Source organism: Tympanuchus pallidicinctus, unplaced genomic scaffold, assembly GCF_026119805.1.
Source record: "Tympanuchus pallidicinctus isolate F22 unplaced genomic scaffold, pur_lepc_1.0 scaffold22, whole genome shotgun sequence".
Classification (NCBI taxonomy): Eukaryota; Metazoa; Chordata; class Aves; order Galliformes; family Phasianidae; genus Tympanuchus; species Tympanuchus pallidicinctus.
The window spans coordinates 24,847,237-24,871,423 of record NW_026294739.1 but is presented as its reverse complement, the minus strand read 5'-3'; the positions used below and the strand labels follow the sequence as shown (position 1 = coordinate 24,871,423).

At 54.9% G+C, this 24,187-nt stretch overlaps 1 protein-coding gene across 1 annotated transcript; it reads left to right on the top strand.

Annotated features, from left to right (window-relative positions):
* The first annotated feature begins 3,881 nt into the window (after positions 1 to 3,881).
* ZNF469 (zinc finger protein 469) lies at positions 3,882 to 20,877 on the top strand. The gene is made up of 2 exons (XM_052686228.1): positions 3,882 to 3,943; positions 6,908 to 20,877. The coding sequence occupies exon 2, from the start codon at positions 7,070 to 7,072 to the stop codon at positions 19,250 to 19,252; it is 12,183 nt and encodes a 4,060-aa protein (XP_052542188.1). The 5' UTR covers positions 3,882 to 3,943; positions 6,908 to 7,069; the 3' UTR covers positions 19,253 to 20,877.
* The last annotated feature ends 3,310 nt before the right edge of the window (positions 20,878 to 24,187 follow it).

The window sequence follows — 24,187 nt, the reverse complement described above, 5'->3', positions numbered from 1 at the left end:
TGCGCCAAAATGCTCCAAAATGGCACTGAAATGGCACCAAAACGTCACTAAAATAGCACCGAATTGCGCCGAAATTGCGCTGAAATGGCACCGGAATGAACCAGAAGCACCCAGAGGCTCCGGACACCTTTGCTTTCCGCGCATCCCTCCGCTTCCCTCTGCCTCCCTCTGCGGGTCCGGCCGCGCACTGCAGCGCGTTTGCGCGTCCCGCACCCATCATTGCGGCCAAGGGGCGGCCGCGTCCCGCTGCAGCCACCGTTATCTCCCTCCCTCGTCTATTATACTTAATCAGGAAGGGGATAGTTTAAAAAAAAAAAAAAAAAAAAAAAAAACCGGCTTTTCTTTTATAGAGAGCAAATTTTAATCACTTTTAATTGAAAAAAAAAAAAAAAAAAGGAAAAAAAAGGGGGCTGATAATATTCGGAACCAAATTTCTGGGAGAGAATAATTAAAAGCGCAATCAATCCCCAAAGGAAATGCTCATTAATCTTGTCTTTCAGAAGCAAATTTCAGAGGAGAGAGAGCTTATTTAAGGCGTTGCTAATAACGATGGGAAAAGTTGGCAGCTTAAAAGCCCCCAAATCTGGCAGTGTCCTCCTATCAGATCCCAAAGGAACGAGGTCGGGTTGGACACAGCGGTCTCAATCTGCTGGAGGGGGCTTGGTTGATGTGGTCACTGCCACTCAGTGTCACCCACTGTCACCCAATGTCACCCACTGTCACCCAATGTCACCCAACATCCTGCCCAGGCCATCAGCATCCCCGTGGGGAGGATTGGACCTGCTCACAGCCATGGGGTGAGCCAAGCACCTTGCTCAGGGTGCCTGGGTGAGAAGCGGAGCCATATGGGCACAGAAGGGGACCTCACAGAGGAGCCAGGGCATGGCTGTTGCTCATGCAGGGGATGCAGGGTGACATGGTGACACCCAGCGCAGACGTGCTGCGGAGCAAAGGGGGTGGAAGGGATGCCAAAAGGACAACGAGATAACTGAGGCTTGGGTGAAAATAACGGCGATGTTCTCATGTGCTCTCAGGTTTCCTGTCCCTGTTTGACCAGGAGTGGAGGGGAAGGCAGCTTGGAGCAGACCCAGGCTCTGCTGGGAGGAAGGAAACATAATATTGAGCTGGGAATGGTGTCATTGCCTTTTTTCCTTTTTTTTTTTTTCTTCTTTTTTTTTTTTCTTTCTTCTTTTTGACTCACAACAGCCAGAGCAGGGCCCTATGTCAGGGAAGCAGAGTCTGGGGCCATCCAGGGGCTGCAAAGCCACACCTGGTACCCATCAGCATCTCCACAGGTGCATCTCTCACCCGCTTCCATCACCTCCCCCCTCACACATCTGTGCACTCATCATCATTTGCACAGGGGTGTGAAGTTTGGGAAGTTAAAAATAAGGGGGAAGGAGAAGGAGAAGGAGAAGGAGAAGGAGAAGGAGAAGGAGAAGGAGAAGGAGAAGGAGAAGGAGAAGGAGAAGGAGAAGGAGAAGGACACATCACCCCCCATCCCCTTTTGACTTATCCCAGCTCTCTGTGTGATGGTGAACAAACTCAGGTCACGCTGACCTGGGGAGATGCAGAGATACCCAATACCTCTCCAAGGCCCCGGTTAACGAGAGCACTTAATCCTTGTGCTTTATTTCATCTCTGTGCCTCGAAATACTTCACAATGCGCTCACCTCTGAGCGAGTGCCTGATCCCATTCATCTGAATAAGAGGGATTTAAGCAGCGGTGCTTCCCTGCAGCATGCGTTCAGCGGGGCGCTGACTTGCTTCTGTCCTCATCTTCCTTTCTCACTCCAAACAGCATTAATTTCTATTAGATATTTCTTTATCCTGGGCTCCTTGGTCCCCTCCTGCTCCTTGTCACTCTGCCCCACGCTGCCCTGCGCCTTTTATCTGCGTCCCGTTAAATGATCTCAAATATGTGATATGATAAAGACAAACAAACACCCGTTCAATTTAGCTCTCCCTAATGCCAGACTCTACTTTTACCAAAGTAATTAAGATTAATGCAGTTGATAATTTGGGAAGCATTCTTAAATGTACCCTTCTGGCAGCATCTAACATGTAATTTTACCTTGGAAGATTTATCGGAGCACTTAGGTAACAGATAGTTCCTCAGCAAACAGGAGCATTTAGGAGGAAAATGAAAGATTAATATTTCTTAAATAAACGTCAAAATAAGTCATTCTTCCTGACAGCCCCACAAAGATGCTGCTGTCAGCCCCGGCTCCGCTGCCGATCCCCGGAGGAGATTAAACCCACGCGGTCCCGGAGGCTCAGGACTGGGGCAAGAGAGGTGCTCAGGTGCCTCATCTATGGGATTTTTATAGGAAATGGGGCACCTGGAGGGCTCTGCTTGCCCATACCGTAGCTAAGCCGTGTGTTTACCGTCGCCATCCCATCGCCTCTGGGAAAGAGCCTTGGGATGGAGTCAGCGTGAGCACCTGCAGAGGTGCACACCAGACATTGGGATCTATGGGATTTGTTTTGCTGTCCTCGATCCACCCGGCTCTTCTTACATTGACAGCAGGCAGGGGTGACCTCCAGCTGCTTCCCGTGGCTTCTCCCCTTTCCACCACCCTGGATGCTCCCAAAAAAGCCCCATGGGGCATTTCCCAGCCTTGCCAGCACCTCCAGACAGGGCAGCGTGGATATTTGGGAGGAGTGTGGGCGCTGTGCCCAGTCACTGGCACGCAGCACCCTGAGGGGTACCCAGAGAGCAGCTCAGGATGTGCCTTGTGCTTGTTTGGAACCAGCTCGCGTTAGAAGCTGAGGAAGGATTTGGACTCTCTGCAAAGTCTGGATCCAGACTGAAAGCTGGACGCTCACCAGCTTGGAAACCCAAAGCCGTTCAGATCCAGAAAATCAGTTTTGGACCATTGTGAGCAAGAAGCAAACTTTCTGAATAGCCTTCCAACTCGTCCTCTGGCCAGCAACATCTGCTGGAAGCGGTCTCTCGCAGTGCTCCTCACCCGGACAGAGCCAGACCAAACCACCCGTGTGTGTGTACACCAGCAGGGCTTCCATCCTATGGCTCCTCCCCAAGGGATGCCCCGGCCTTCCTCAGAACAAGTCTGTGTCCATCACTAAACCTTCTCCTTCCATCCCCAGCCCTTGTCCCCATCCTCAGCCACCATCCCTGGGGCTGAAGGACCCATCGTGTTCCTCTTGATGTGCCACGCATGGACAGGAGCTGGCCCCCATTTTGCTTTTCTCTTTATTTTATGGGTTAGCATCAGATGGATGAGCTGTTTTGGGATCTGACCAAGCAGCACGCGTGCTCCAGGGGAGCAGCAAGCATTGCTCAGCACTGCAGAGCTCCTGAGCTCTGGGCTGAACCAGGAGCTGGAAGGGAGATAATAATGTGCCCTGAAAATATCCTGAGCTTCTCAGAAGTGCTCTTTTCCCTCCATTCCCCAGTGGGAATGCAGGAAAGGACCCCAGCAGGCTGGGATGCAGGGGGACGGGCTGCGAAGAGGCAGATAGAGCTGGGATACAAGGGGTGAGGATGAAACATAGGGGCTGGGAGCTGGGAATGGGGATGAGATGCAGGGGATGGGGATGAAATGCAGGAGATGAATGGAATGCAGGGGATGGGTGGGATGCAGGGGATTAGGGATGGGATGCCAGGGATGGGGATGAGATGCAGGGAATGGAGTGGGATTCAGAACATGTGATACAGCTCTCACCTCCATCCCTGCCTCAGTTTCCCTTCCCTGGGGGCACCCATCCTAGCATGGCTGTGGCAGTGAGTTTTGGGAACCCCTCCTTCTCTCAGCCACATGCCAGAGCCCAGCCCAGGCGCTGGGAGCCACTGTGCCGCAGCCAAGCCAAACACAGATTCCTGACATAGTTCTCTCTTTCCCTTGCAGCCAAGAAATTCATATTTCATGGGAGGTGGAAGTGAGTCCCGGCAGTAGCGGCGTGGCGGAGGGGTGCCAAGGTACCGGCCAGCTGACGGCGCGCTCCGATGCTATTTTTGTGAGCCAGGCTTTGCTCCTCATCCCAGCGGGCTCAAGGCATGCCACAACCCCCCCCCCAAACCCCCTCAGCGCGGGGATGCCGAGGCTCAGCCCCCATCACTCCAACCTCCCCAGCTGCTTTCCTGGCCACAAGAGACAGAAAGCTGAAACAGTCCCTGCTTTGAGAAGGGGCCAGTTCACGAGAGAGAGGGATTTTTCACAGCCTCGGCCAAAACCTCACCAACAGAAGCAGCTGCTTGACCCGCCCGGATAGGATGGAAATCCTTTAAATGCCTCTCTCCATCCATGCAGGGCAGACAGAAAGCATCTTCAGAGTTTGGTGGCAGAAACCAGCAGAGGGTTTGAGGGGAGGGAGGGTATCTGAGGGGCTTTTCAGGGGTCAGCACAGCCCCGCTGCCTTCAGGGGGCTCTTTGTGTGCCTCCCTAAAGGTACGGCCCAGCTGGGATCTGTGTTTATTTTTTTCCATCCGTTCCCACACCCGTCCCTGTCTGCTCAAAGCTGCATTTGGAGAAACCACAGTGCCTCCGAGGGCCACGGTACCCAGCCGGATACCAGCACTCCATGCTGACATCCAAACGGGACTCTGGCCCCCAGAAGACCCTCACCCCAAGCACGAACCCCACACACCACCCAGCCCTATCAGGGCTTCGTGACACCGGGGCACCGCACGCACAGCTCGTAAGAACAGTCCCTGCCTCGCTAATCTGAGGAGCTGATACACAAGGCAGATAGGCGAGGGGAAGCCTTATCGGGGCTGATTTACAGATGGAGAGCTGAGTCACCACGATTAAATGTCTCACCCAAGGTCAGGCGAGGGAGACGCCGAACCCGGGGCTGCGAGGCCCCGAGAGCTGCGTCCTCCACTCCCCCACAGGGCTGGAGATCCTCCTCCCCATCCCTGACCCTGCATGGGGCAGGAGCTATGGTGGGGTTCTGCAGGGGGGTTTTGGCCCTCTTTGTCTGCTTTGTTTCAGCAGCTGTAGGGTTTTTTTGGTCAGTTTGGGGTTTTTTTTCTTTCTTGGTTTTTGCTTTTTCTTTTCTTTTTTTTTCTGTTTTGGCTTTTTTAACGTTTCCCAGAAGCTGCCTTGCTGCAGTGGGGACGTGGTGGCCACCTCTATCCCCATGCTGCATCTCACTGCTGGGATTCACAGCTTTCCCTCTAGGAGAGGAGAAGCTGCCAGGACTGGGGATGACACAGGGATGGATGTGTGCAGGGACAGAGCTCCAGGGGTGGTAGGATGATGCTCCCATGATGGAGCACTGCTTGCATACCTGGGGATGGGGCTCTCTGCCATGCGCCACGTACCCTGTGTGGCACTTTCATGCTGTGCAGACCAAGCTAGTCACATTGCCACAGCAGAGCCAGGCAAAGGAGCAGGCTTAGAGTCACTTCCATAATAAGAGGCAATGGAACTTATTTGCATTTTATTCTGTGCTTCCCATCCCGTGTCTATGCTCGATCCATAAAGCCTGCAGTAAAGGATTATTGCTTGAAGTTAAAGCAACCAGCCCTCCTTATGCATATCCCATGGCTGGCAGCAGTACCTGCCTGGGACAGAGCAGCCCCAGATCCCTGCCCCACTCTGCTCCCTGGGCTCCTGTGCAACCAGAGGGCACAACAGGGCACCGCCATCGGAGTTGGGCTCCCTGAATTCTTCTGCAGGAATGCTTTGTCCCATTCAGCCAGGGTCTTGGGGAGCAAATCCTTTATTCCCAAGCACCACCTATGGGCTGAGCTCAACCCATCCATGCCCAGGCTCTGCCAGCGCTGTCATGCATTGCTGTGCCAGCTCCCGCGGCTCTCCGGCACGCTCCTGCATGCCACCAGCTCCACTTTGCCACCTCCAGCTCCCGCTGCCAGCACTGTGCTTGTTTCTCCTGGCGCTCAGCACTAACACAGCAGCAGCCCCAGCCCTCGCCATGCCAGCGCCGCAGCTTTCGGGACGCACAACTGAGCCTTTCCTCCCAAAAAATAGCCCCTTTATGTGGCTGAAAGAGCGCGACTGTGATAACGGAGCTCACGCTGGCCTTGGTTATTTTATCTTGGCCAGGAGCCTTTGCAAAGTTAAACAGCAGTAAACAAGCCGTGCCATTGCAGCACGGCACAGCATAAGGGGGCATTGTCTGCCCGCTGGAGCCCCGCGTGCCGCTGTGCTGTGTTGGCTTTGGCCAGTGGCAGAGCCACCGCCACAGGGGTCGGCCCCATCGGGTCGGGGCTTGTTTCACTTTAGGGAGTGAAAAAACGTCCTCCTGTTTTGCTTTTCCCTTCCTGCGTCGTCCCAGAAAGGGGCTGCAGGGGGATGCAGAGGTGTCTCGCTTCCCATGCATGGGATCTGCAATCAGCACAACTCTAATGAGCTGCACCTGACCCTTATTTGCAGCCCCAGTGCCCCCTCCCCTGCTTGGGGCTGTAATGGGGCTTGCAGACACCAAACGGGTACTCTAACTAATTCGACAGACCGGTTTTTGGAATGCCTCTTCTCCTCAGAATGCAGAGCAGCATTTGGCACAGTGTGCAGTGTTGCTTGGGGGAGTGATGCAAAAAGGGGACTAAGGGCTGCAGATGCCTTTTGCTGCATGCCCTGCCTGGCTCTAAGTGCGGCCATACCCCAAAATCCAGAGCCCTTTTTGGGATGTCTCTCCCAGCCCTGCTGTCAGCCCTCCCTGGTAATCCGTAGGTGGAGCTCTTCTGTCATCTTTTTCTGCCTATGTTGCTAAGAAGTGAACAGAAATAGCTTCCAAGGGAGGAAAAAGTGCCTGGCTCAGCAGCTCTTGTGAAGGTGAACTGCTCCGGGCATCCTTTGAAGCACAAAAAGTTTCATCCCAGGGGTGTTTGCTGGGTTTCACTGCTCAAAGTGCAAAGGGAAGGGGTACTGTCTTGCACCCATTTCTCACTCCACATTGTTTCTCCTCCATCCTGCAGGTCCAGGTTGAAGGATGCAGCAGCACCCCACTGGTGCCTGGCAGTCCACAGTGCACCGTGCCCATCCCTGCGCCCGGCCCCGCAGCACCGTGCCATGACGGGCGGACAGGAGGCAGCAGCAGGACGGGCGTGTGGGGCTGCGTAGCCCCCTCCCTGGGTACCATGACTGGAGAGACCCAGCATGCGTACAACATCAGTGAGAAGAGCGAGGCTGGCCCCAAAGAGCAGGACAAGGACTTTGGCTTTGAAGGCTGCGGCGAGAAGGATGGCAGAGGGCTCGGTGGCACCGAGGGGACGTCCTCATTCGCCTCCACCAAGGACAAGGAGCCCCACAGCCAGCGGGAAGCCGTGATCCGGCCACAGCAAGCAGGGAAGATCGACTTCAAATCCCTCCACAACAACCCCAAGTTTGCGGGTGAGAGCGGTTGGGGCGGAATCAAGGGCGGCCCCCAGTCCCCCCCAGGCAAAGGCCGAACCCGCGAGCGCAGCCGGCGGGCAGGGAAGGGCGAACGGGGCCAGCACCAGCTCTACCGCCTCAGCATCGCCAGCACTCGCCCCAGCCCCACCATAGGCATCGCCTACCCCCAGCAGAAGGTGACCCCCCCGAAAGCTCCCGAGCCCGGCCGAGCTCCTGCAGCAGGCAGTTACCGCTTCCACACACCCAGCGTCCCCGAGGAGGAAGAGCTGAGCTTCGGCCGCTGCTTCCCCGAGGCGGCTGCCGGCCGTACCTCTGCCAACTATACCTCACCGCCCCACGGCCCCAAAGGGCAGCCCCCCCCCGGCGTGCCCCTCAAGAGCCCCGGCACCAATGGGCAGCTACATTACTTTGAGTTTCAGGCGAACGGGGCCAATGCGTGGCCCTCTCCGGAGAAGAGCTTCGCAGGTGCTAGCTATGGGGTCAAGCCCAGCTCTTTCTCTGAGGGTGGCAAAGCAGGCGGCCACTCTCTGGGCACTTTGCCCTACCAGTTCCCCTTCCAGCTGCTGCACGAGGCGGGGAAGGAGCCGTACCGTGGCGATGCTGAATACCTGGATGTGGCCATTGCCACCGGGCAAGCGGCTCACGGAGCATTCAGCTTCCATTCATCGTCTGTCCGCGACTGGCAGGAGGAGACACCAAGCGTTGGCCCCTTCGAGGGTGCGTGCCCCTCAGGACGGCTGTACGGTGTGCCCCCGCTGCTGGCCCCACTGCCCACCCCACACCGCAGCCCACTGCCGTGCTATAAGGGCAGGAGCGAGCATCCCACCGACCCCAGTGGTGCTCTCTCATCCTCTGGTGCTATCGACCAAAACCCAAGCACTTTCCAAGAAAACCAAGCTGTTTTTCCGTCTAGTTTACACTCGCCTAACGTGCCAAAGCCAGTCGGTAAGGGGCAAGCCTCAGCCAAGGACAGTGTGCCCAGCCCACGGCTGCTGCTGCAGAGCAGCCCCCTTCGAAGGAACATGCCACCCAATCTCTCCCAAGTGCACTTTCAGAGCAAAGCCTATTGCAGCCCCCCTGCGGGTAGCGCGGGATCAGTGCCTTTTGAGACCGGCATTCCTCCCCCGGCGCCCACCCACCCCCGGCTCGTGCAAGCCTGGGGAGGGGCCGCGAAGGTGTTTTCCCCCATGGACCAGAACTCAGCACCTTATTCAAACCCTGTTGGAAGCCAGTTCTCCTTCGAGTGCCAGCCTGGCCCTGAGCAGAGGCAGCAGAGGCAGAAAAATGCCAGGATGCCCTGGCAGCAGATACACCTCGCTCCCGCAGTTCCCACTCCCAACAGGATGGAGCTGCCAAGACCAATCCCTGGCCAGAAGCTCCCTTTCCCTCTCGGCACCCCAGAGTGGCCAGGCAGTGGCAAAGCCCACAAAGGTCCCCCCCTCAGCAGCCCCTCGGGGTACCACAGCAAAAAGCTCTTATTGGGAGACAGTCTTGGGGCACAGCATGGGGACCTTGCCTCTGTGGGTGCTTTTTCTTTCGACAGTGGCAAGGATCCGGGGTCTCCCAGCTGCGACTTGAGAAGCAAAGCCCTCTTCTATGGCATGAACCAGGCAGGGCCGCCTCCTGCTCCTCCTGCCCCCAGGAGCTCATCAGGCTCAGCACTGGTCCTGCCACCATCAGCCTTGGTGGCCACCTCCCCATGTGAATCCCCGCTGCCTTCTCCCGTCCCCAATCCCACCTGTGGCAGCACCTGCTCCTCGCTCTCCCCCATGTCCAGCAGCCCGCTCAATCCCGGCTTTGACGATGGCCAGATGCCTACAGCGCTTGCCCCTTCACCCTTCTGCCACCACCCGTGCCATACAAAGGAGGGCAGCAAAAGCTTCCACCCTTCCGAGGTGCTGAGCTCAGCCTCTCTCCATTATCACCCCCAGGACCCCGCCAAGCCCTTCCACTACCCTCCTGACACCCTAAAGGATGACAACCCCCTGAAGTGCTCCCCGGAGAGCCCCTTTCACAAACCAGGTGTGGAGGTGGCCAAAGGCTGCTTGGAGGAGTTGGATGGGGACACCCCTCCACCACCACCCTACACATCCCATCACCTGCTGGCCGGCTCACTCAGCAGCGCCAGCCTGGACCAACTGGATGTGCTACTGACCTGCAAGCAGTGCGACCAGAACTACAGCAACTTGGCCTCCTTCCTGGAGCACCGCCAGTTCTGCACGTCCCACCCCGAGGCCAAAGAGGGACGGCGAGCCCCTGAGGCCCCCAAGCCACCCACCAGCATGCCTTTGTCTCCAGACCCCCAGACCCATTTGTTGGCGCTGAACAAGGGTGAGGAGTTTCTGTTGGATGGGGAAAGCAAGAGCGAAGGCAAGGAGGATGCTCTGAAGGGTGGTCTCTTCAATGCCAGCTCACTGCCACTCACCGCCTCCGACCTGGATATCGACGACGCCAAGCTGGACAGCCTGATTACTGAAGCTCTCAATGGCCTGGGCTACCAGTCAGACAACCCTGAGATTGACAGCAGCTTCATAGACGTCTTCGTCGACGAGGATCTAACAGCAGTGAAGGCGGCCGGCAGCGTGTCATCCCACAGAGCAAAGGAAGGTCTGGCCTCTGAGAGCAAAATGAAGCATGCGACCACAGAGGAGAAAGGGGTGGGCCAACCCAAGGATGGTTACTGCTCTGCAGACAGCCAATGGGGCAAAGAGCGGGCAAAGAGGCGAGCAGGAAGGCAGCACACTCACAAGAGGAGGCCGGCACGAAGGCTGGCAGCCCGCGAGAGCGAGCAGACAGAACCAGTGGTGGAGGAGAAGACAGCCAGACCGAGGGCGGGCAGGAAGAACAGCATTCCACCAGCATCCTCCAGGCCAGCCTCCAGCCAAAAGCAGCCCAAGAAGCTCAACCAGGAGCCTCAGGGTGCTTCCTCCAAGAGCCCCAAGCCACCTCGGTTCTCCATGAAGGAGGTGAAGAAGAGGAAGGCCCGCAGCGGGACGTGGAGCAAGGAGCTCATCCACAAGATCGTGCAGCAGAAGAACAAGCTCCACCAGCTGCACACGAAGAGCAGCAAGCTGCCCACACTCGCTGGGAGACCAGCACCGGGCACCCAGGAGGGCCGGTTCCAGGAATATGAGTACATCTCCGACTCGGAGGAGGAAGGAGCGGCTTGCAACAAGCTCCGCGGGAGGAGAAAGCGGGGAACAGCGTTTATGGGGAGAGCCAAATATGGCTTCAGCAAGAAATGCCCCGGGAGAGGTGAGAGAGCAAAAGAGAAAGATCCAGCCTGGAGCTACAGCCAGAGAAGAAACCACCGGAAAAGGGAGGCACCAGAGCACAGCAGGCTCTCCAGTCCAGAGACCTCCAAGAAAGGGGACAGTTCTGGCAGAGCCTGTAGGCGCAGCAGCCAGTCGTCCATGGGCAGCAGTCCCAGCACCAGTGCTTGCACCAAGGCTGGTCCCAGTGAGCCAGAAAGCAAGAAGGCAGGTGTGAAGGGGACAAGGTGCTCAGACAGCCTGGCACTGACACCGACAGCTGTACTCAGCCATCCTGAGGACAGGAGCCCAAAGACGAGCCAGAAAAGTAAGGAGGACTTTTCCCGAGGGAGCAGGCGGGTAGGCTCAGCCAAGCCTTTGGTGGCAGCCTCCAGAACACATCTATGTACCAAAGCAGATGCTGCCACTGCAGGAGATGGAGAGGAGGAGCCGCTACCACAGACCCAGGAGAGGCAGCTTCCAAGCACAGCCACCTTGGGAAGAAGCCCCATCAGACTGCCCCGTAAGGAGGAGGCAGAAGAGCCTGAAGGAGAGGCAAACCCCACAGGTGAGGCAAGAGAGCCTGCCTTTGAGGCTCAGGGCTCACCCGGGTCAGAGGTGGCCATCCAGAGGCAACACTTTGCCCCATACACACGTGATGCACTCAAATGCCACGCAGAGGAGCTGATGTCTCCAGCCCATGGTGGGGATGGATCCAGCCCCAGTGCCACCTACTCAGCTGGGGAGGCACCCGGGCTCAGTGACAGTGGGAAGGGCTATGCCATGCAGGCAGCCCCAGTCAGTGACAATGCTGTGGGAATGATGCTGGCCAAAGCGCCTGATCCGTACGTCAGCAGTGACAACACGTTTTTTGATCCCAAAGGCCTTCCTGCTCACTACGATGCCAATCTCTTCTCAAAGCCACCCCCCTTGGGACCCTCGCACATGGAGGGTGTGTATTTATGCCAAGAGGACATCAGTGCTGGTTCCTTCGAGCAGAAGCACGCCAGCGTCTCCCCCTACAGCGCAGAGACTCAGCAGACTAAGGCCTCCTCCCCTCTCAGCTTCGATTCCTCTTCCATTTTTGGAGAGCTGCCAGTGGCCGAATTCGATTCACCGCTGTACGAGACGGTGCCTGCGAGCAAGGACAGCTATGTGACAGCGTTTGCCTGTCCTGGAGGTGACCCCAGCAAGCCACTGCCCTTTGAGCAGCCGTTCTCAGCATTCATGCCAGAGAAGGACTGGTCCCTCATGGAGGAGGTGGCTCCAATGCTGCCCGAAGACATGGCTCCCTTCCACAGCTTGTCAGTGGACAAGCCACTCGCCAAGAAATTCCCTGAGGAGGGACCCATCCCCGCCAGCCAGCTGCCTCTGCCGGACAGGATAACAGATTACAATGTGGCTTTCATGAACCACATATCAGATGATGAGCTGGAGATCAAGCGCTTAGTGACAGAGCTGGAGAGTCAGCTGCAAACCAGCAAGCTGAGCGGTGAGGTGCCAACCGCCCCGCAGAAAGGTGAGCATCACGCTGCTGCAGCCCTGCGGGGACAGGCTGAGCCCTTCCCATCCCTACCTGAAGAGCCAGGGATGGGCCACCAGAGGGGGCTCTTTGTGGCAGATGACGTGGGCAGCTCAAACCTCCTGGCCGCTGGGGAAAGGCTGGGGGGCGAGAAGCCAGCAGTCACGCATGGAGGCTACGAGGGAGGCAGGGAGCCCTGGCACAGACCCGCGAGGTTCGTCTCGCTGGATGCTGGGATGTGTGCGCTAGCCCCTGCAGATGGATTTTGTCCCATGAAGAGCGGGGAGCAGCTGCAGGGACCTGAGGCCACTCAGGGAAATGACCCCAGAAAGAAGGAAAATGAGTCTTCCTGCAAAAGTCCACCCGAGTCATGCACAGCTGACACAAATGAGGTGCCTGTCTACCCTGTAGACCCCATTGCAAAAAGCCCACCTGCTGCCACCAGCACCACGTTCCCCGTGACACAGGAAGTAACCAAAGCTGGAGAGGACAGCCTGCCACCCCTGGCTCACACTCGTGATGCTGAGAGCTTCCCCACACCCGGGAAAACAGGGGAGCTCACTGCAGAGCTGGAGAAGTTCGATGCCAGTCTTCCAAGCCATAACCCTGAACAAGGCCTTCAGGCAGATCCATGCACAGCTGCGGATCTTGTCTTCTCGCCTCACATCAAAGATGTCCCAGATGCAGAAGAAAGGCCCTTTGGCAAGTCTGAGGCACCCAAAATGGTGAAGAGTGCTGTGGATTTCAATGGGGACAGCAGTGCGTCTTCATTGCTGGAAGAAGCGGAGGAGAGGAAGAGCCCTGCAGCCTTCCTGGCCCCTGGGCACGGAGATAGAGGCAGCAAGCACACGGCACGACTGCTCGACATGCTGAGTCTGCCCAAGCAGAGCTCTCCAAAGACCCCCCAGGACACCAACCCTCTGCAGCAGCTCCAGCTCTTCGTGGCACGGACAGTGAAGAGCAATGAGGAGGAGATGCTGCTGCCATGCTTCCCTGTGCTGCTGGCTCCCGGCCACCCCACTGCCTCCAGCAAGGGCCAGCCAGAGCAGAAAGAGGAGAGCAACGATGGGGAAAATGAGACATATCGGCCTGCCCCAGGGGAAGAGGATGGCCCCGTGGTGGGCAATGCAGAGAGCATTGCTGCCCCTGCTAAAGATGCTGCACTATTCCCCAGTGCGTGCGAGCAGCTGGAGTCGTTCAGTGCAGCGGGCTCTTACAGTGCAAAACTATCCACATTCGCCGACCCCGAGCTGCAAAATAACGTAGCAGATCTGCAGCACTTAGCAAATGAGCACACGGAGCTGAATGACATTAATATCCGTGCAGATGGAGCTTCCCCAGAGCACAATGACCTCTCACCACTCAAAAGCACAGCAGTGACCCTGGTGCCAGGGCAAGGGAAGAAAGCTGATCAGCTCATGGAAGACCAGGAACTAGATAAAAACAAAGCGACCTTGGCATTTACAAAACATGAGCAATCCCATTTAAGCCATAACGCGCCAGAGAAAGAAACGCAGGGCAGCACGGCTGCAGAGATGCTGGGGACAAACAACACTGAATGTGGAGTGTGGTGCGAAGGAGCTGATGTGCAGGTGTCAGGATCTGTGCAGAGCAAGCACATGGGAGCAGGCAGTGCTCCCAGCAGCCCTACTGACACGCTCGGTCCCTCGGGTGAGCTCCAGGCACGCTCCACCTTGCCACAGGACCCAAAAACCTTCACGGTAAATGCAAAGCTCCCCAGAGATGGGAACAGCAAGAAAAGGCCCCTCAACTGTCATTACGCAGATGAAGCTCTGGCCAGCCAGCCCTTGCTGATGAATTCTTCCCCCCCTGAGTACTTGCAGAGCAGTGGGACTGATGGAGAAGGGTCACCCAGCATTGGCAGCCAGCTCTTAGAAGAGAAGAACGCTTGGGGGATGGAGGGTCCCTGTGAGCCGCGCTCTGCTCCTTGCTCACCACCTCAAGGTGTTGGGAAAGAAGGACCTGAGAGCGCTGGTGACGTGCTGCCAGGCTCTTCTTCTAAACAAAACCAAGTGTGTGCTATCCCAGATATGGCCATTAACTCTACACCTCCAAAAAACACAAACTACCCAACCCAGCCCACGACGGATCTGCTGCTGATCACAGACAGAGAGGTAAACCTAAATGAAGAGAAAAAGTTTGAGAACAGCTCCAATGATAGCAGTAAGCACCAAAATGACGCAGAGGCTCTGTCTGGTTGTTTTGTTGCTCTGCAGGTGCCAAGTGCTGTCTGTAGAGGTTTTAAAAGGACTGGAGATCTTGGTCCCACCGAACTCAATGACCACCGCTCAGACGCAGCAGAGGTGGAAACTGGTGATCTCTCCAAAATCACAGAGAGCGGGGAAAAGAGTTTAAAAGGTGAGAATCCCAAAAGCCACAGGGCTGAGCATGGCAGGGAAGCTGCGAGTTGCTCACTGAATAACGCAAACCAAGGAGAGAACAACACATGTCCCAGTACTCCCAAACCTTCCCAGCTTGAACCCCATAAAGAAAAGAACCCCGGTGTGCTCCAGGTCATCTGTGACATCTGCTCAGCCTCTTTCCGCTCCAAGCCCGGCCTGACCAGGCACAAAGCTGTCAAGCACCACGTCAGGAACAGCAGCGTGCTGCAGGCCAACAAAACTCCTAGGTCTGCCCTGATCTCTGCAGACCGGACGTCAAAAGCAGCAGCTCAGAAAGTCCCCAGGAAGAGCCTGAAGATGGGTAAAGAGAAAACCTGCAACTCCCAGACACCAATTGAAGTGGTTGAGCACGTCCCCAAGAAAATATGCACCAGACTGGAGAAAGAGCCTGGAGCACAGATGCAGGAGGTGGTCAGCAGAGTGCTGAGCGACCTGAGTGTGAGATCATTGGAGATGTCGCAGGAGCTGCACCACACACGCTTTCTGCACCGGGAGATGGGGGCAAAGGGGCAGTGCGTGGAGGCAAGGGCAGCAGGGGAGGTGTCAGCTGAGAAGCTGGATCCGGGCAGGCAGGGCAGGAAGGGGGAAAAGGGCAGAAGGAGCCAAAGCAAAGATCTGGAAGGGATAAACGGCAATTCAGAGAAGAAGCTGAACAGGAAAGTAAGACGAAGGAAAGCAAAGGCATTTGCCAGCAGACACAAGCCTGATGATCTGTGTGAACTAGAGGAGAATTCGCATCCTCCCCCTGCTCTCCTCAGCTCCAGCCTGCCCAGTGTCATGGAGGGCTTGCATGAGCCTGGCGGTTGCATCTCTACAGAGGAACAAAACAGGCCCAACTCATCCCAGCACCCTGAGAACACAAAACAATCTCCGTGTGCAGCTGAGCTCGCAGAGGACCCAGGTGATGGGACAGTGTCTTCAAAGGAGATGGCCAGCAGGGAGCCAACAACAGGCACAGCTGCCTGTCCTGAGGAGATGGAAGATCCAGGTCAAGTAGAAAGTAGCACGCAGGCTTGCAAAATGTGGGTTGGTGGGTTGGCAAAGCAAGTCGGGGAGGGATTGGGCAAGGTAGGCAAAGAGCAGCATCACAGTGCCAACAGCAGGGAAAAGATGGACACCGAGACACGAGACGGTTTGGGAGGCAACGGCAACAGGAACTGGAGCAGTGCTCTGCAGAGTCCTCCATCTCCTTCCCATGGGGTCCCACTGCTTGAGACGTATGATCTGGAAGGCTCTCAGACGTCCCCCAGGCGCAATGCCCTGCAGCCCATGCCAGCAGCCAGCCCCACATCTGCAGAGCCAAAGCACTGGGCAAAGGCAGAGCTTCCACCAAGCAGGGAGCACTCACTGGATGAAGACTCCACGTTCTCCCAGCTGTTCCCCAGGGATGAGCAGTTCATCCGGAGGAAATGCACACGGGTCTATGGGAAGCGCAGCAAGAAACCCAAGCCTGCCAGTGAGGCAAGCCTCCAGCCAGCAGGTGCCATCGACCTCTTTACCATCCAAGTAGCATCTAACCTCAGCAACACCAGCTCCTTCTGCGTCACCAGGGAGGACCCTTGTGAATATGAGACCATCTCCATTGACGATGCCTTAACGCTCAACATGTGTCATGGCAACAAGGCAAAGAGTGGAGAAGATGTTCCTAGTGGATCTGAAAGTGTTGTGTTGAGGTCAGACGGTGAGAAGATCGACCAAGAGAAGGAGGTCATTGACTTGGAGGACAACATGCTAACCTTCTTGTGCGAAAACAGCCAAATAGACAACGTCCGCAGCATGAACATCTGGGGCAGTCTAGAGAAGGAGGACGAAAGCCTGTCTACTGAGATGTTTGAGGCCCCAATGGGCCTTGAGAGCGAGCACTTACTTGGAGAAATGAGCTCCAAACCACCCAACCTAGTGGAGGAGCCGTACAACGGCGGGGTGACCGAAGAGTCAGGCTCTCCTGAATTCCACACAATTGACATTGAGAGGCTGAATGCAAAGTTTAAAATGAGAGATGTGTGTTTCTTCGGCCCTTGTGAAGATCCTTCTGGGGACAGCAGCACCGCGAGTTTCAAGCCAAAGCCAGGCCAGCACAGCAAGCATAGCAGGAGTAAGCTAGAAGATGGGAAGCTGAGCAAAAACCGCGGTGACATCACCATCAAGACCAAAGACAAGCAGTACAAGTGCAAGGTCTGCTTCCAGTGGTTCCTGACACTAGGAGAGCTGGACTTCCACAAACTAACCCACAACCCATCCCCACCACCCACCTGCTACATGTGCGTCCAGCGCAAGTTCAGCTCCCGGGAACAGCTGAGGGACCACCTGAAGGAGAAGCATGCCAAGAACAAGGCAGGTCTGTGGGCTTGTGGGATGTGCCTGAAGGAGATTTCCGATGTCTGGATGTACAATGAGCACCTGCGGGAGCATGCCACGCAATTTGCTCGCAAAGGGCAAGCGCAGAAGTCCGTGATGGGCCTACCGTCTTGCTTCAGTGAGGACAGTGATGCTGTCACCCATTTCCTCAACACCATCATGTGTCGGAAACCCAGCAGGTCATCCCGGCATGCTGACTCCAGCTGCAAGCATGCAGTGAGCAGAGAGAGCAGGAGCCCCAGGGAGCTACCCCTTGAGCAGGAGGCCAAGGTGATAAAAGAGCCCTCAGAAAGCAGCATGAAAGTAAAGCCAGCTGCACCCAGCTCCTCCAAAGCGTCTGCCAGCCCTTCTCCAGAGCGTACATCAAAAAGTGAAGGCACTCCAAAATCTGTCCCCATGCACCCAGACTGCAAGGATCCTTCCAGGGACTGCCATCACTGTGGCAAGCAGTTTCCCAAGCCCTTTAAACTCCAGCGGCACTTGGTGGTGCACAGTTTGCAGAAGATTTACTTGTGCCACAAGTGCCCCATGTTCTACCAGGAGACCAAAGAGCTTCGAAACCACCTCAGCCAGGAGCACGGGATTGTGGAGGAGCAGGAGATCAAGCACACCACGCTGTATGCCTGCGAGCTCTGTGCCGACGTCATGCATGTTATCAAGAAGTCCTTCATATGCAGCATGTGCAACTACACCTTCTCTAAGAAGGAGCAGTACGACCGGCACATGGAGAAGCACCTAGTGGGAAGCAGCAAGACTTTTAAATTCAGAGGGGTCATGAGGCCCAGCAGTGCCTCCAGAGAGCGCAGAGAGCAGGGCAGGGAGGATGGCTCTCTGCGGGAGGCTGTGCCACCAAGCAAGAGGAGGAAGGTTGCTCACAATGGCGGCTCACCCCCTCATCTCAACCACACCGGTGACCTGCAGCTGGTGGAGTCTCCAGCTGGCCCCAACTTGCAGCCTCCTCCTGCCTCCTTCTCCACAGCCTCCAGGGACCCGACGGTGCCTCTGCCCCAGACCTCGGTGAAAACAGAAGAGCTGGTGGGTGACTTCTCTGACCTGCTGGCAGAGATGGAGAAATCTCAGTTTGACACCCTGCCTCCACCCCCCTGCCTCTCCCCATCTTTGCCACAGGCTGCGACAAGTGGCCCAGAGCTCGGTCATATCGCTGCCCTGTCCATTGAGGAGCTGGAGAAAGGAGCGTTTGATGGGAAGCCGCTTCCTTTCTTGGACTCACCTGAGTTTGGCATTGACCTTGCCGGGTTAGCTTGCAACCAAGCTACAGAACAAAAGCTGTCTCCTCCACACCTCACCGAGAAATGTGGCTATACCGATACTCCTAAACGAACAAGCACAGGCAACAAAGACGGATACATAGCAGGACTTTCGGATAATCCTGATGCAGCCACGGATGCCATGGACGGAATCCCATTTCTCCAGCTTGCCAAGAAGGTCTCAGAAATTCCTTCCCCAGGGGCAGAGGCTCCGCCAGCTAAGGAGACCCACAGGACGCTGTGGGGCAACCCCAGTGAGGCCTCCTCTTGGGAAGGAGCATCCAAAGCCACTTCTCCAGGGTCTGCTCATCAGCCCTTGCCCCTGAAGGACAAGACGGCGTCACCCGCACTGAACAGAGCTGCCAAAGATTCGGCCCCGCAGAAGAAGACCGCGGGTGAGGAGGCTGCTCCTGAGGAGGGCCAGCAAGGCGGCGTGGTGAAGGACAAACCCGCGCCCGAGGCCAGCCCTAAGGACAGCGGCACGAATCCCAAGGACCACGGTGGCAACCCCAGCAGGTCCACAGGCCACCAAGCCTGGGGAGAGGCAGCCAACAACGCAGCCAAGCTTCACCCCAAGAGGCGGAAAGAACACAAATCTCTCGGGCACCGGGGCAGCGCCGGCTCCCGGGAGAACATGGAGGGGGACGGCAAAAAGAAGAAAATGCGGACGCCGGGTCTGTCCAGGAGCGAGGGCTCCGCTGAGCTCAAACGCAATGACTGGGGCAACGGCGACGGCCCAGCCTTGTCCCCTGGGCGGAGGGAGACCCACTGCAACAAGCTGCTGCCCAGGCCCACAGCGGGCTCCCAGCTGAAGAAAGCAGTGCCGGATGCTTGCAGCCAGAAGAAGGGGGAGGTGCGGCACGCCAACGGGGACGTGCGGCGGAGGAAGGCCATTTTGGGGAAGAGCCTCCAGCAGGTGCTGGCCAAAGGTGCGGTGCAGAGCCCACGCGGCTCATTGCACGGCCCGCGGCCCGCACGTGGCACCAGGCCCGCCGGGACGGCCAGCTTCCGCACCGCCGAGTCCCAGAACAACCTGCTCAGCCAGCTCTTCGGGCAAAAATTAACCAGCTTTAAGATTCCTCTAAGAAGAGATACTTCAGAGTAATTTATGGAAGTGACTTACGGTGATCCGCAGCTGCTTTCATGGGGTTTGCAAGGGAAAAATAATCAAAGCATTAAATTCGTTTGTGTAGCATGATTTTTCTGTCTAGCTTAAATGAACTTGCACTGCAGCCTCTGTGAAATAGTTTGCTTTGTGTCTACTAATCTACTTTAATTCACCTGATTTATCATGCAAATGCTAGAACTTTGATGTTGCTGATGATTTTCATGAACTGAAATTGTAATCGCTTTGGGCAGACTGAATCGTGAAGAGCAATTTCTTTATTGCAGAAGTGCTGAGGTTATGAGGATACTTGCAAATCTCAGACCCTTTTGAGACTGTGTCTGTGTTATCTTCGTACAAAGTACTTGAAGAGATGAACTTCATTCCGTAGACGTCTTATTCATGAGGTGCAGTACACTGTAGAAAGCAAATTTTTTTATATATATATATATATATTATTTTTTTTTTTTTTTGGTGAAGATTTTGCACAAATAATCCCGTACGATTCATTAAATTGGGAGCTGGCCTAAGAGCTGATACAATTAAAATAATTAAATTAAGCATCAAGCATCCCGCATTTTGACAGTTATCCCTGGGAATTGGTTTCTACGCCGTCAGGAGGACCCCAAAGGCGCCGGGGCTGCCGCTCTTTGACCACTGTAGACGATGCGCAACGGAGGAGAGCTGCCGGCACACTGCACCTTGACACTTGTGACAAACTCTTGTGTTGTTTTGGGTTTTTTCTTTTGAGGGGGGGAGGGGAAAGGCTCGGAGATTTTTATTATTTTTTTGTTGTTGTTCGTGTGTGAGGGTTGGGTTTTTTGGGGTTGTTTTTTGCGCAACGACAAAACTGTGCCAATTTACCGCACCGCAACGGCACTACCCGAGTGCCCTCAACGGCATCACTTCTACCCTATCTTACTGTATTGAGTTAGTGGCTCTGTAGGTATCCGCTTGTACTATGCAGTTACTGGTGCTATTCTTCTTTTGTAATGTGAATACAGACTTCCTCGATGGAGAAGTAAAGGAGAACCGTTAGGAAAGCAGCCGTTACCTGGAGGAGAAAACGAGGCAGGAAAACCAAACGTTAGGGACAATCCTGTATGCTGGTACTCCGCAGTGTCGCGAAGGTTACGTCACGCCCAACGAGCACGTCGTACGACCGAACTTTCGAACCAGAAAGAAATCTCAGGTGCACACGAGGACATGGAGGATTACTAAATACTATTGAAACACTCCCAAGTCAAGGAGGTGAAGCAATGCACTGATGTGATATGAACAGTCAGAGTCCTTTGCGTCTGTCCTGCAATTTTGTTTTGTTTTGTTTTGTTTCAGAGTTAAAAAGAAAAAAAAAAAAAAAAGAAAAAAAAGAAGAAAAAAAAAAAAGAGGCTTTATTCTGTTAATATGTACCTTTACAATTCTTTGTATTGTATAAAAATATTGTAGGTAATTTACCTTGGGTGCAATGTGTTATGTCAAAAGTTTTTATTTTGATATTTTGTCAGAGAAGCAGAGAGAGAGAGCAGGAAACGCCGTTTTATGATGTTGTATGTGTGCTTTGAAAGTGCCTCTTTAATATTGTTAAATAAACTATGAGATGAAAATATGGGGTGGTACTGTAAAATCATACGTGATTAATCTTTTCAAATATATTCCAATATTTTCACAGAAATTCCCTGTCTGTGTGACATTTGTGGGCTCTTTCTCCCCAGCTGTGCCTGCCCCACGCTCAGCCCCATTCCCAGCCCAACCACAACACGACCGCTCTCAGAGGCTGATGTTCTGCACGCTTTGGTGTTGTCTCATGCAAAGCAGCTGCAGAAGGACTCGGTGCCCCCTCCGTCACATTGCAATAATTCACACAGGCGTGCAGCTCCTGATGCCCGTTTTCCAAAGCTACTCCCCAAACCCCACCCACTTGCTATGGACTCCCTTAGAAAGTGATCAGCTTTGCCATATCTTTAATGCTCTGGGCTGAGCGATGGACGGGAACTCTCAGTGCCCATCCCCAGCATCCTCATGCCCTGGTCGCCAGCACGGGGACATCCAAGTGGATCTGTGAGACACCTCCAGTAATTTCCATATTCCCCTTGCCTTTCATAAAAGGCATAGAGTCACTAAGGTTGGAGAAGAGCTCCATGCTCACCAAGTCCAACCATTGAGTCATTAAGGTTGGAGAAGAGCTCCATGCTCACCAAGTCCAACCATTGAATCATTAAGTTTGGAGAAGAGCTCCATGCTCACCAAGTCCAACCATTGAATCATTAAGGTTGGAGAAGAGCTCTACACTCACCAAGTCCAACCATTGAGTCATTAAGGTTGGAGAAGAGCTCCACGCTCACCAAGTCCAGCCATTGAGTCGTTAAGGTTGGAGAAGAGCTCCATGCTCACCAAGTCCAACCATTGAGTCGTTAAGGTTGGAGAAGAGCTCCATGCTCACCAAGTCCAACCATTGAGTCGTTAAGGTTGGAGAAGAGCTCTACGCTCACCAAGTCCAACTCCAATCCATCCCACCATGCCCACACATTGTGTCCCCATGTGCCACATGTCCACAGCTCTGGAACGCCTCGAGGGACGTGGACTCCACTCACCCATTGGCAGTGACACCGTAGCAGAGGGATCAGGCCCAGGTGGGGAAAGCTGCCCCATTTGTTCATCCCCAAATTGTCCTCGAGACGACCTCTGCTGCACAGCGCTGAGGTCTGGAGGTGGGAGGCTGACACAAAGCCGGGCGTATTACGTTCTTTAATTACTGTTGCAATCATAACATTTAAACGCTGTCAATGAGAGATAGCTCATAACCGCGGGCTGGAATCCTCGCCACTTGGGGCTTGTAACTAAAACTGCAGGATTAATTTGATTAATTGATAGAATTATTTTCCAAACTACTCTTTTGTTTATGGAGGCTTAAAATGCTCACCGCCCGCACCCTCCTGGTGTGTTGCAGAGTGGAGATAAAGAGGCAGAAAATAATTAGTATGGCTTAATTTAGGGGAAAAAATAACCTCAAAAGAATTTTGCAGAAAATTTAAAGCGGCACATTTTACTTCGTTTTGGCAGGAAATATTATGGAGTTGGAAATGGGACTTTTATGTTTTCTCACTCCTATATTTCACCAGGGCTGCAGCCCTACCGAGGAGAGGAGTATTTCACTCTGCTTTGCTGCTGCAGCTCTCCCACACCTCCAGCTTTACACCATGACAAAATCCCACTGAGAGCAACAGGTTTGCTGCAGGCAAGTGCAGGGATGTTGTGCAGGAGCTGCTCTGACCTTATTCCTGCATGCACTGCTCCCCCAAATGCTGCCGGAGCCCCAAGCATCCTCCCTGCAGCACTTCACGCTCCTACAGACACCACTGGAGCACTGAATTCTGCCTTTCACCCTCCCCGAGGGACGTCCATCAGCTCCCAAGCCCTGTAGTTTGCTGAGTGCTGCATTATCCATGCACTCCTGGCATGGGGTACAGTTGGCTGATTGCAAAGGCCCCTGACAGCACGATTGATTCCAGCAAGGAAGGAAGTGATGGATTTGGGATTGGAAGGCATGGCGTGGCCTAGCATGGGATGGCATGGCGTGAGATGCTCCTTGCTACCACAGCAATGTACTCTGGGATGCTGCATGGCACCCTGCAGCAATGTGCACAGCCCTGCCACCAGCCCCAGTCTGAAACCAGGGTTCCCATCACATTCGGATATTTCCTGCCTTCTTGCTCCCAGCCCACATTTTCTTTCTTCCAGCTGCTGTTTGCTCTCAGAGCCCCCCACATCCAGCTGCCTTTCCTGAAGCCATGCAACCAAGTTCCTGCACTGCAGGTCCTTTAAGCCTCACCACTACGCCTGGCGGATAACAGGATCCACCATGGTTGTCACACTGCTGGCACAGCTAGAGATATTTTTGTTGCTTGAGTCAAATCCGCCTGTTCCTTGCACAGCAATAATTTAAATCCTGTCTCACATACCCTCTCCTTGCCAGGGACCTCACGCACCCGCAGCCTCAGGTGTGCAAGCTGCACATCTGAATGCAAGCAGGATGGGGATGTGATGCTCCACTGAGGTGCAGATTTAAGGAGAAGCATAGAATGGGGGGGGGGAGGGGGAAACCCCAGGCTGGGGTGGGTGTTCAGTGGAGGGGTGAGGGAAGTGGATCCCGCCACAGCCCCAGGGATGGGGTTATCAGTCCAATTCAGTGCTGTAGCATCATCCCCAGAGCAGACAGCAGGACAGGAAAAGGAAGAAAGAAAATACACCAAGAAATCACAGAATCACAGAACATCCCAAGTTGGATAGACATCCCGGACCATACGGTCTGATCCCAAATCCCTTGAATACAGGGCATGGAGTGCGAGTCTGTCTGCACACTGCCCATCACCTAGGAGCAAACTGCACCGTCCCTTCAAAGCGCAGGCCACCATGGCTCAGCACAGAGGTGACAGGTGGCACTGGGGAGCTGTGAGCACCGGTAGGTGGCAGGGCCTGCCCAGCACCCAGCACTGCAGGGCACCCCGGATGCAATTCCTTCCTTTTTGGAACAAAACACACCAAAAAAAAACCAACCCAGGCTTTTGCAGCCATTCCATTCCTACAGCCCCATCAGAGCCTCTCCGTGCCACTGACCGGCACAGCTGTGATCCCCATGGGAGCCCAGCACCTCTTGGATGCACCCAGCATGGTTACCCATGAAATATGGCCGAGGCAGCGCCCGAGCTTTTTCCATTTACATTCCTCTGCCGACACATCCTCTCTAATAATATCACCCCAGATTAATTGGCACTAATACAAATGTACACAGCTCCATAAAAAGATGTCACCTCGCTCACAATGGGGGAAACGGCTGCTTGTGCATTATCTCTGCTCTGCAGGCATGTAATTCACTCCTCGGGAAAACACGCTATTTATTCTGTTACCCTGTAACAATCGCTCAGCAAACACAACGG